The sequence below is a fragment of the Ambystoma mexicanum genome, chromosome 14 (assembly GCF_040938575.1).
Source record: "Ambystoma mexicanum isolate Mex_15411 chromosome 14, UKY_AmexF1_1, whole genome shotgun sequence".
In the NCBI taxonomy this organism is placed as follows: Eukaryota; Metazoa; Chordata; class Amphibia; order Caudata; family Ambystomatidae; genus Ambystoma; species Ambystoma mexicanum.
Window position 1 is genome coordinate 84,033,396 of NC_090940.1, and position 12,777 is coordinate 84,046,172.

Consider the following 12,777-nt stretch of genomic DNA (forward strand, 5'->3'; position numbering starts at 1 on the left):
AGGGGGCACTATTGCTCTAAATACAAAACATCTTAACGAAAGGGGCAGCAGGCTGAAAAACAAGACCATGTTATTAAGGGGTCATTCCAGTGTCTGTGACCTTTGACAAAAAAGGATCACCGTCAATCAAGGGGTGCAGGTTTGGGTTAGGGGAATTGATATTGGGATGTTGATATTCGCCTGGGGCTATTATTGGTGCTAAGCTGGACTACTGCAACGTTCTGTTTTGGGGTGCTTGTCAAGGGATCTTGAGGCGTCTTCAAGTGCTCCAAACTCATCTGCGAGCAGCATTACCAGGTCACACCGCCTCACCCCCACCTCTCCTATCCTGAGAAGCTTGCAATGGCTCCCGGTAAAGCTTCGGATCACTTTTAAAGCATTAAGCTTGGCACATAAAGCCTTGTATGGCCTTGCAGCTACCTATTTACAGGACCCTGTGAAATGGCACACGCCAAACAGGAGTGCTCGTTCAGGCAGCTAAGGCCTACCACTGGCACCCGATTTAGGAGCTCAACACCTTTATAGCCTCCCTTGCCCGCCAAGGAGTTAAACATTGGAAAACGCTTCCCTTGGATCGTGGGCAAACTGATTAACTGCAACATTGTGTTATACAATAGTTCTGGTAGCACTGAAGCCCGGAGGATAGCTCAGGGGCAACGTGCTCACCTTGGAAGCAAGACAATGCGGAGCAACACAGGTTCGATCCCCGGTGTCGGGTTATAAACCTCTGGGTGTTAAGCGTGTTATAAATAACCAATTATTACAAAAGAAAACATTGTGTGTGTGTGTGTGTGTGTGTGTGTGTGTGTGTGTGTGTGTGTGTGTGTGTGTGTGTGTGTGTGTGTGTGTGTGTGTGTGTGTGTGTGTGTGTGTGTGTGTGTGTGTGTGTGTGTGTGTGTGTGTGTGTGTGTGTGTGTGTGTGTGTGTGTGTGTGTGTGTGTGTGTGTGTGTGTGTGTGTGTGTGTGTGTGTGTGTGTGTGTGTGTGTGTGTGTGTGTGTGTGTGTGTGTGTGTCACCCTTTATGCAGCCTCCCCTTCACCACCCACCATTTGCAGCTCTTAAAGAACATGCCCCGCTACACACGCCCCTCTCATTGCCTGCAAACCAGTCTGAGCCCACAGACCTTCATACGCAGATATCATGTAACAGGTGCTTTTTGGCTGCTTGGGAATGGGTTTTACATCCCAAGCAGTCTATTGAAATAAATAACCCCAAACGCAGCACCTGTGAGATAGTTCAGTGCGACGTTACACTGGCTTTATATCGGCAGTGCGCAGGTAGGTACGAGCCCTCTGTAGGGGTGAAGTTTAAAACAAAAAGTATATTTTTTTTAAGTTGCCTTCCTGGAACGGGATTGTGGGGTGCATAAAGTAAGGGAAGGGTGAAGGATTGCCCTGGAAATTAAGGGAACGTCGTACCCTTTAGTTCCCGCCCACTTTGACCTCTGGGCGGTGCCGTTTTGGGTTGTATTTACGCTTTATGAATGAGAATTGATCAGAAGGTGGTCCGCGGCTGGGACCGCAGTGCAGGAGCCTATGGCCCTGATTCATGGAAGTGTTTTATAATGGCGCAATCCCATAGGAAAACGTTCCATTAAGCCAGGGAAGGCTGAATGTCTTATATCTCACCCGAGCACGAAAATAAAGAAAGATAAAAACACATTGCAAAGAGAAACAAACTGCTAGCTTTTATTAGTTATGGCAAGAAGATGCTGTGAGCGGCGATGTTTGCCACTCACAACGTTATAAATAATTAAGGTGACCCGCCTGAGCCGGGGTATGTTTGCAGGTGGATGCAATCACTAGCGGGGGCTTGAAGGGGCTGCGCGTTGCTCCATCATCGAGGCACCACTTTATTCCTTCTCTTTCTCCTCCTCTGAAAAATGGGGGGCAGACTTCTTGGCGACCACGGAGTCCAGCCGCTGGCCTTGCAAGTATGGGTTAACACTCTAAACGAGAACAAAAAAAGGCGAAACAACGTCAGAAGAGCAGGCAAGATGAGAAGAATACGAAGCTCCCCTCGGGCAGCTAATAAGCAGTAATATATGATCTGCAGTCACTGGGCTTAAGGGAAGATTTCCCTGTAGGCCTCTCCCTGCACCGTGGGCCTCTTTTGTGTGGTAACCTACTTTCTTTCAACATTTTCTCATGGATAAACAGTTGGGCTTGCTGAAAATGTGTAATATGGGGCCACTCTGAATTTCCAGGGCCTCTTTTCCAGTCCGCCCCCTTGATCAGGCCTAGCGATATGCAGGTGCTACACAGAAACACAAGCCAAACCGTGAAATCGCTTACACCACCTTCTCTTTTCTGCAGCAAGCCCGCTATACTCACCTTCTTTCACACGTTCCTACATCACTGGTCTCAGCTGCTTCACGGGAGTCACAAAATATCTGTCATGTTTGAACTTTTACGGAAAGCTTTAGTACTGAACTGAAGTGTTCCCCAACCTGACCACTAGATGGCAGTACTACTCCATTAACTTTGGATTACCAGGTAACAAATGTTTTTTCTTTTGCTCAACAAGGTCAATGTAGTTTTTACATCTGTCTTAAAGCTGGGACTAGCCAATACCGCCATAGGAAAGCGCCCGGACAGATTAGTGTGTGTCGGGGTTGAGGCCAATGCGAGGCAGTTTGATGAGATAGAGCACTCTGCAGCTGGTATTTTTCAGTACTATTGCTGGCAATTATGTTTTAAAATGCTCAATTTGTCACACCTTTTCCCAAAAATACCCCTTCGCCAGTTTGTCATGAGAAGTCACTAACTAAAAGTGGACAACTTTGTGTACGTCCGGGTCTACGTTTTGATCCAGTCAGACCCTGTATGTTTTGAGTTCGTTTTAATATGGGTTATTTATTGAGGACTCCAGCCAGGTAGTGTGTGGGGGTGGAGGTGGTGGGGGGTTGGAGAGGTGCCTGTCTTCCCTTCGCGGGAGATGGAAACCTATAGAAAGACCTGGGAGAGCCAGCAGGGAACTCATAGGTAGGGACAGACATGGCTGAGACTGACAAATGGCTGCTAAAAACAGGGGAGGTGCCTGTGTCAGGGACTGGAGGAAAATAAAAAGGGACTGGGGCATGAACAGGGGGTTAAAGAGAGTGGGTGGGCAGGAAAAACGGCTGAACAGGATTGGGGAGGGCAACAAAATTGTGTAAATGGGTTAGGGGCTACAGAAAAGTCTAAAGGGGGCAACAAACGAGGCTAAAGGAGTCTGTTGGGAAGACCAGGGGCTAAGGGCAAGACAAGAGGCTAAAGGGGTCTGTGGGAAAGAGCAGAGGCTAAGGGCAAGACAAGAGGCTAAAGGGATGTGTGGGAAAGGACAGGGGCCAAGGGCAAGACAAGAGGCTAAAGGCGTCTGTGGGAAAGGACAGGGGCTAAAGGCAAGACAAGAGGCTAAAGGGGTCTGTGGGAAAGGACAGGGAATAAGGGCAAGACAAGAGGCTAAAGGGGTATGTGGGAAAGGACAGGGGCTAAGGGCAGGAAAAGAGGCTAAGGGGGTCAGTGGGAAAGAAGAGGGGCCAAGGGCAAGACAAGAGGCTAAAGGTGTCTGTGTGAAAGAGCAGAGGCTAAGGGCAAGACAGGAGGCTGAAGGGTTAGGACAACAAAAGGGGGCTAAAGGAGCTTGAGGAAACTAAAGGGGGGGGGGGTGGGGAAGAAAAAGGACAACCCCGGACTGGGGGAAGGAAGGGGGATAGGAAGAAATGGGACTAAAGGGGTTGGGGGAAAAAGAAGGGTGTAACGTGGGCAGGAACAGGGGCTAAAGAGGGGTGGGGCAACAGAAGTGGCTAAAGAGAGGAAGAAGGGATGCAGGGGCAAGAAAACAGGTCTGAAGGGGCCTGGGGCAAAAAAGGGGCTAAACGAGGCTGGGGCGAAAATTGGCTAAAGTGGTTGGGGAAACAAAAGGGGCCAAGGGAAACAAAATGGACTAGGAATGAGAAAGGAGGACAGAACAGGACTGAGGGAGGAAAGAGGGCTAAATCGGACTTGGGGCAAGAAACGGGGCTAAAGAAAATTGGGGCAAGAAAAGGTTATAGTGGTACTGGGGTCTGGGGGTGTGCCAGTATTTTATGGATGTTACGAAAAGAAAGGAGACTGGTGGCACTCCGGGTAGGGTGAATTGTGGTTGTTGGCTGTTGTGCGATGATGGGGTGCACCTGTGTCCTGGTACAGGCCACCCCCACAGCGTAGCGTTCTGGGCTCCATCGCCGCAATGCCAGCTTGCGCCACGGGCTGCCGTTTTATTTACCCGGTGCCGTGATGTATCACGTCACGTTCGTCTTAAAGATATGTACACCACACTCCTCCTTTTCCATAACAACAGAACAAACACACATATGCAAACTGGTACCACGAAACATCTGGTGACAACAACTGTACCAAACTGTTCTCTTAAGTTGATGGAATGTCCACTTCAAAATCCTGGAGGTATGTGGGACGACGTCGGGAGTCTTGCAGGGGGTACCGTCATTCCATGCTCTCCTCAGGGACCGTCCCTACTCCAGCTGGTGCCTTCTCCTTGGTCAGCCAGACCATTTCCATCTTCTTCTCCTCCTCAGGAGCTTCCCATGTCCAGATCATCATCTTCTCCTCAGGAGCTTCCCATGTCCAGATCATCTTCTTCTCCTCAGGAGCTTCCTATGTCCAGATCATCTTCTTCTCCTCAGGAGCTTCCCATGTCCAGATCATCTTCATCTCCTCAGGAGCTTCCCATGTCCAGATCCTCTTCTTCTCCTCAGGAGCCTCCCATGTCCAGATCATCTTCTTCTCCTCAGGAGTTTTCCATGTCCAGATCATCTTCTTCTCCTCAGGAGCCTCCCATGTCCAGATCATCTTCTTCTCCTCAGGAGCCTCCCATGTCCAGATCATCTTCTTCTCCTCAGGAGTTTCCCATGTCCAGATCATCTTCTTCTCCTCAGGAGCCTCCCATGTCCAGATCATCTTCTTCTCCTCAGGAGTTTCCCATGTCCAGATAATCTTCTTCTCCTCAGGAGTTTCCCATGTCCATATCATCTTCTTCTCCTCGGGAGTTTCCCATTTCCAGATCATCTTCTTCTCCTCGGGAGCTTCCCATGTCCAGATCATCTTCTTGTCCTCAGGAGCTCCCCATGTCCAGATCATCTTCTTCTCCTCAGGAGTTTCCCATGTCCAGATCATCTTCTTCTCCTCAGGAGCCTCCCATGTCCAGATCATCTTCTTCTCCTCAGGAGTTTCCCATGTCCAGATAATCTTCTTCTCCTCAGGAGTTTCCCATGTCCATATCATCTTCTTCTCCTCGGGAGTTTCCCATTTCCAGATCATCTTCTTCTCCTCGGGAGCTTCCCATGTCCAGATCATCTTCTTGTCCTCGGGTGCTTCCCATGTCCAGATCATCTTCTTGTCCTCGGGAGCTTCCCATGTCCAGATCATCTTCTTGTCCTCAGGAGCTTCCCATGTCCAAATCATCTTCTTTTCCTCGGGAGCCTCCCATGTCCAGATCATCTTCTTCTCCTCGGGAGTTTCCCATGTCCAGATCATCTTCTTTTCCTCGGGAGCTCCCCATGTCCAGATCATCTTCATCTCCTCAGGAGCTTCCCATGTCCAGATCATCTTCTTGTCCTCAGGAGCTCCCCATGTCCAAATCATCTTCTTCTCCTCGGGAGCTTCCCATGTCCAGATCATCTTCTTGTCCTCAGGAGCTCCCCATGTCCAGATCATCTTCTTCTCCTCGGGAGCTTCCCATGTCCAGATCATCTTCTTCTCCTCGGGAGCTTCCCATGTCCAGATCATCTTCTTTTCCTCGGGAGCCTCCCATGTCCAGATCATCTTCTTCTCCTCAGGAGTTGGCCATGTCCAGATCATCTTCTTCTCCTCAGGAGCTTCCCATGTCCAGATCATCTTCTTCTCCTCGGGAGCTCCCCATGTCCAGATCATCTTCTTGTCCTCAGGTGCTTCCCATGTCCAGATCATCTTCTTGTCCTCGGGAGCTTCCCATGTCCAGATCATCTTCTTGTCCTCGGGAGCTTCCCATGTCCAGATCATCTTCTTGTCCTCGGGAGCTTCCCATGTCCAGATCATCTTCTTTTCCTCGGGAGCCTCCCATGTCCAGATCATCTTCTTCGTCTCCCTCCCATGATGGTGGTGCTCCCGCCCATCTTCCTAGGGAGCCTCCCACCTGATCTGGCGATTCCACTAACTTCCAGAGGAAGCTTGAGTTCCTGATGACCGTGTCCTGCCCATCTGACACCGTAACCATTGCCCCATGTGCATCCACCACGCTGAACGGGTGAGGCTCGTGTAGCAGAGACAACTTTCCCCTGGGTTGTCTGGAGCGCAGTAGTACCTCGTGCCCCCACTTCCAATGAATAGTCCTGTAGGTCTCTATGATCACTCTCCCTCTGATTCGCTATTATCCTCCGCTCAAACACGTCCTCATCATCAATGTCCCCTAGGCTGCAAGGTCTGTGTTCTGGTTTTAGCCCCCTCGGGATCCTTTGAAACAGTGCTTCCGCTGGTGGCACTTCAGTGGAACAATGGGGGGTTGTGCGATAATCGGACAGAAATTGGTGCAGCAACCTTCTTTCACATTCACCATGGCCAGACCTTGCTCAGGATGCGCATCAATCTCTTTGCCTCCCCATTCGCACACATGACCACACGGGTGCCACTTTCCAATGATAACCTCCTTGTGTCTGCAGGAAACGGGAGACCATTGTCGTGCATACTTCCATTGGCAACCCATAAACTCCATCTCTGGGTACCTCGACCATTGGTCCACTAACACCAGAAAATGCGCGTTTCGACAAGTGGACCCATGGCAGGCAGCATTGGTCCATGGTCTCAATCTGAGGTTTCTTGCGATAGGGGGCTGCTACCTGACACCAGACAACTCTTGATGAACACGTCCAACTTGTCTTCCAGCCCTGGAAACCAGAATTTCATGCAGAGACGCACCTTTGTCTTGACTGCTCCCTGGTGGCCTTTGTGCACCAACTCCATCACCCTTGGGATCAACTTCTCTGGTATCACCATCTGGAACCTCCCAAGACAAGGGCATTGGTGGTGTACGTGAGCTCATTCCGCACTGGCCAAAGTTGTTCCAGCACCTGACGGGCCTTGCAAGTACGTTTGTCTAGTTTTGCTAGTACTCTCTTCCACTCGTCACTCCTGCCCGCCGTCTGCATGATCTGGAAGCACTCATCTTCCGCTGATGCTGCCTTTATGTCATCCAGAGACATGGAGTTGGGGGTCTAAGCAGCTGTGATTGACCGTACAAACTCTTCTGTCTCTTCTTCCTCGCGACTGCCATCGGCCTGATTCTACGTAAGGGGTGTCTAGATAAGCAATGGATCTATGTGATCACTGCGCCGCCTGCAACTGCGACGCCGAAAATGCCGACGGCAGTTACAGCACGGCGCAGTGATCCTATGGATCACTGTGCTCACTTCCCCTGGCCTGCATTACCCCTCCCAACCCCCCCCACCCCACTTACCTTTAGGGTGGCACACTTCTGCGTGTGCCGCCTGCACTCTGGGATCCCTGCGGTGTCAGCTCCTCCCACTAACGTGGGTTGGAGCTGACGCCACAGAGTGTTTTTTTTTTCTCTTACGTGTCCCCACTTTCCGAAATGGTAAGCAGGGGACACCCGCGCAACCCCTGACCCACATTACTGCACCCAGGAAGAGCGGGGGACACCCCCCACAACACCCACTCTGCTTGGGCGCAGTAAATGTCACCCTCATTTTGTGCGGCTCCAAAGTCGCAGTGATTTCAGGGGCGCACAAATGAGGGAGTCATTTCTGTACGATACCTAAGCAATCCACCGCACTAGCACTTCCTGGGCGGTACACTAACTCCACATTGTACTCCTGAAGGGTAAGCATCCATTTCTCAGTACGAGATGGTGGTTTGGATGACAAACCGGCCATGATTGATATCAAAGACTTATTGCAACAATACCAAACATATATAGGTGAAAGTGTTTGCAGCCTCCTAGCACTGCCAGGGCCTCCCTCTCAATCTGGGAGTACCTCTGCTCTGTCGCTGACAACGCCCTACTGGTAAACGCCACTGGTCGTGCCTCCTCGTTGGCGTTGGGCTGCAAAAGCACCACTCCCAGGTCAAATGGACTTGCGTCCACAATGATCTCTGCCTTCTTCCGTGGGTCGAAAAAAAACATTGTGTTGTTGGCCATGAGAGAGCCCTTGATGCTCTCAAATGCAGACTGTTCCAGGGGCGTCCACCTCCATCCTCACTCTTTGTTAGATTCCAGAGAGGCTCTGACAATGTGGCCAGATTCTTGATAAACCTACCACAGTGCGTGGCCATTCCCTGGAAGCTGTGCACCTCGATGCGTTGCTGGGGGGGCTCGCCTCCTGAATGCCTTGCACCTTTGCCAGGTCAGCCCTAATATCTCCCTCCTGGAACACAAACCCGAAAAATTCAATCTTGTTCTTCAAAAACTTGATTTTTCCTGTGCTGGGTTAAACCCAGCTGTTGTATCCTCTTGAGGACCTTCTCTGGTCTGTCTAGGTGCTCAAACTCAGACTTGGCAAACACCAAAATGTAATAGCTGATGTTAATAGTGCCACTGATGCCCGCCAGAGCTCCTCTAATTGTGTTTTGAAATACTTCTACGGAGGAAGAAATCCCAAAATGTAGCCGCTTGTATCTATACAGGCCATTGTGCGTGGTGAATGTTGTTTTATATCGAGGTGCCGGATGAAGTACCAACTGGTGGTAGCCAGGCCGTAGACCAAGTTTGGAAAAACACACTGCACCTTGCAGATCTTCAACAAAGTCATCCAATGTTGGTGTAATATGCCTCTCCAATTCTTGATGGCCCTGTTCGAGAGACGCATGTCCACACATATGCGGACAGAGTCCGGTTGTTTAGGCTTCCTTGCGTTCACAATGGGGGAGACCCGAGGGGTGGGCCCCTCTAATTCTTCAATGATATCTAAGTTCACCAAGTTGTCCAGCTCCTGCTCTACCTTTTTACACAGGTGGAACCGGACCCGTCTGTGTTTCAGTGGCAAAGGCTACACGGTGGTGTCAATTAGCCGGTCAAGTGGCACAGTGAGTAGAGCACTCACTTTGACATCCGTGCAGAGCCTGCTGACGCAGGTTCGAATCCCAGTAGGGCCAAACTCAGCCTTTCATCCTTCCGAGGTCGATAAATGAGCGCCACACACCGTGGGTAATAATAAGCAGCGCTCAGATACCTGAGGGTTCGTAGCGCTATGTAAAATGCGAAATTAATGTGGAGCTGTATGGGATCTCCCTTTAGCTTTCCGATTCCAGCGAATACCTCCTGAAACCTCTCCAGCAAGGACTGGATGTCCTCTAGGTACACCCCAAATGTATAGTTCACTACCCCAGCAGGGTCACGTCGCTCACTTTAGTGATGAAGAACCTGTTTCTGACTGTCAATCCCTTATGCCGGACCAGGGCAATGAATGCTCCTTCAATGGACATGGGAGATTGCCCCAAACAATAACATGCAGACTTGCGTGTTCTTCAATTGCAATGCTACTCGCAACTGTCGGAAATTATCATCATCCATCGCACTCACTGATGCACCCATTGTCAATGAATAAAGGGACTGTCGAATAACATATTTGGACCAAACACTTGGGCGGACAATGTTTGGACTGCGTCAGTACGCGCATGCTAGAGATGAAGAAAACGTCCTCTTCATTCTCCTCCCTCCTCTTCAGTAGGTATTTGCCCAACTGTCGGTTTCTCCAGATGTGCCACTTTCCGTGATGGTCTCTGGAACTGCTGTCGAGGCATGGCCTGCACCCTCGAGTGGGGCGATGGCACAGGTCTGAATGCCGCACCTGCCACAGATGTGGCCCTTTGCAGGGCAGTCTCTCACATGGGGGAGATCGTAGCCACTTTGTGGGCATTGGGCTGCCCTGGTACCTTGGTTCTCCTTCTTCGCCCATGCCTGCGTCTTAAAGGGCCTCTGGAGTTGCCGACTGCTGACAGCGCATGCGGCTTCCAGTTTAATGGACTTCAAGGTCACACCCATTTTAGCCACTGGAACATCAGCCAGCTTGTGCGAATGTCCCATTTCCATGATGCGGGTTAGAGGTATGCCCGGCTCACGCAGGATCTGCCGCCTCACCTTCGTGGATGATGAGCCATGAATTAGCTGCAGACGTACCTCATTGTCCTCATTCAGCCAGGCGCACGTGAGGGCCAGATGGCGCAATCTGCCACAGAAAGCGTCTAGGGATTTCACTTCTTTTAGCGTTGCAAACGTCTCATAGTCCAAATTCACCATGGGCATGAAGAAGTCTTGGAGGATGCCCTTGGCAGCTGCATAAATCTTGTCGACGGGCCATAGCGTCTTGAAGATTTTGTTCACAGCAGGGACAGCTCAGTACAGCAGGAAGGACTTCATTGCGTTGTCGCTTGTCTCCCCAACAGCGCACCTCTCTAAACGCCAAATTCATTTGGGCCACGCGTCCCAAATTTGCAGGGGCCCGACACATCAAACTCTTGCAACGGGGCGCGGAGAAGGGAACCCTGCTGGCGCAGACCTCTGCCACACTCTGGTGCAGCTGAAGCATCGTCTGCCATGAGCCGCCCCACTCAATGACGAGGCAGCCAACCTCGAACTTCCAGGGGCACCACACATGCTCTCCACAGCCTCACTAGGCCTACCTTCCCTGGCTGGTGGAGCTATGGAAAAGTCTGCAACCCTTGGACACGCGTGCTCTTCACTGCCTTCCTAGGAGGAGTTTCCACAGTCAGGTGGGGCTACTGGACAGCCCTTAGCCCATGGGCAGATTAGAACAGAAACAGGGGTGGTCGGAGGGTCTAAGCCACCGGATGGCCTATGGACCAAGGGAGGCGCACACATGCTCCAGACAGGAGCCGCAACCTCCCAGGCACGTGATAATGTATCTGTGATGCGCCCAGGCCCTGAACAGGGTGCCTGTATTTCGGCAGAGATCTCGGCTCCCACTCGATAGTGCCGGCATCTAGTGCACGTCGGGCAAAGGCCTGTGTGCATATCCAACAGCGTGTCAGAGAAAATGCAGCATGAGTCACGGGACTGGTTGGTTGGCCGGCCAGTCAGCCCACCAGCCAGACGACTGCCTCGTCGCCAGTGTTGTGCGGGGAGGGGAAAGGGGTGCATCTGTGTCCTGGTGCAAGCCGCCCCCTCACTGTAAAGAAACAGTACAAAGACAGACTGTAGCATTCTGAGCTCTGTCACTGCAATGCCGGCTTGATCCGGCTTCTTCTTCTTCTTGCTGATCAGCAGTGATTTTTGGATACCGAGGCTTGGGCCTCATTACTCCATCTTCTCCGGTTGAGTGTGTAGTCGTGGGTTTGTATTCTTCTTGGTCTGTGTGGTCTTGTCACAGTTGGGCTGGTTTCATAGGGTCTTTGCAGTGATGGGCCGCGGGTAGCAGTCAAAGGGGTTTGCAGTGGTGGCAGTGAGTCTTCTGATCAGAGGGTTCGGGTTCTGATCCAGTCCTTGGCAGAAGTTCTTGTTTAGCTTTGCTAGATGTTCATCCAACATCTCGATGTCTAGGTCTCTGTGAAGGTCAGCTATCCTTGTGAAGATTGGAGCTCCAGACGATATCCGCAGGGCATTGTTCTGGACTATCTGAAGACTCTTCCGGTGTCGCTCATGGCAGGTCATCCATGCTGGGGAGGCATACATCAGGGTTGGTCTGATGATTGCCTTGTAGACGTTGATCTTTGTCCGGAGGAGCATGGACATGGTCTTCAGAAGTGGGTACAGCGCTGCCATCTTTCCTGTTGCCTTCTGCTGAGTGTTCTCGATGTGGCTTTCCCAGTTGAGTTTGCTGTCCAGGGTCACACCGAGGTAGTGGCTGCTGATCTCCCATTTGATGGTCTCCCCGTTGAGGCTGATGTGTGGGTGCTCCTTGATCTTCTTTCTGGTGAACAGCGTTGTATGCACAGGCTGCCCTTTTATTTACTCGGTGCCGTGACGTATACGTCGCCTTAAAGATTTACGCACCACATTGGTGCACAGCAAAGGGGGAGAAGAGGAAGGAAAAGGGAATGGGGGATGATGCCATGGCAATGCTGGTGGGGTAGGGGTGGGAGCAATGGGGGGTGTAGAAAAAAATAGGCTGAGGCGCTTACTTGCTTCAAAGTCCCCATGCTGGTGCGCTCCCAGGAAATATATAGACTTCCTGTCCCGCCCTAGCCAATCAATGATGCTGACGTAACGAGGTCAGGCAGAAGTCAGGCAACAACTTTTTTGTTTAGTAAAGACCCTGTTTAGTTATTTTACCTTTAACACTGGGTTCCATCTGCTCTAAACAAATACACTCAGTTACAAAGTAAAATCATTTCTAAAACTGGAATCCACCAGTTGATATGGCTCACTGAACACGTTTAGTTTTTTAGTGGAACTAAATGTAATACGCTCGAATGCTGCGGGCACAGCTGTGTATTAGTAATGGGCTGGATGTGGTGTTTGGCATATCCCTTCAGAGGTGAGAATGTGGGGGTGATTAGGAATCGGGGTGCACAGAACTACCTGCTGTGGGAACAAGGACTAAAATAAAAACGGCTGATCACGAGGTGGCTTTCTATCTTCATGGCACAGGTGGGGGGTGGAGGAGACACAGGACACCAGGCAGAGTTGGGTTTTGGAGAGTGGGCGGTGGGGTAAGTGTAGGGGCCCGGAGGAAAGGTGCACAGGGGCTGGCTGAATGGGGTGCATAGCTTCCGCTACTTTTTTGTACACTTTGACCCCCAGTGAGTCTTGGATGTTCGGCTCTCATATGAATGGTTTCTCATATGT

At 51.0% G+C, this 12,777-nt stretch overlaps 1 protein-coding gene across 1 annotated transcript in view; it reads right to left on the reverse strand.

Annotated features, from left to right (window-relative positions):
* Positions 1–1,661: 1,661 nt before the first annotated feature.
* SCG5 (secretogranin V) overlaps positions 1,662–12,777 on the reverse strand; it is an 80,141-nt gene continuing 69,025 nt past the window's right edge. Inside the window, exon 6 of the mRNA XM_069638561.1 lies at positions 1,662–1,948. Coding sequence (XP_069494662.1) covers positions 1,853–1,948 — 96 coding nt within the window. The 3' untranslated portion in view covers positions 1,662–1,852. The remainder of the gene's footprint in view (positions 1,949–12,777) is intronic.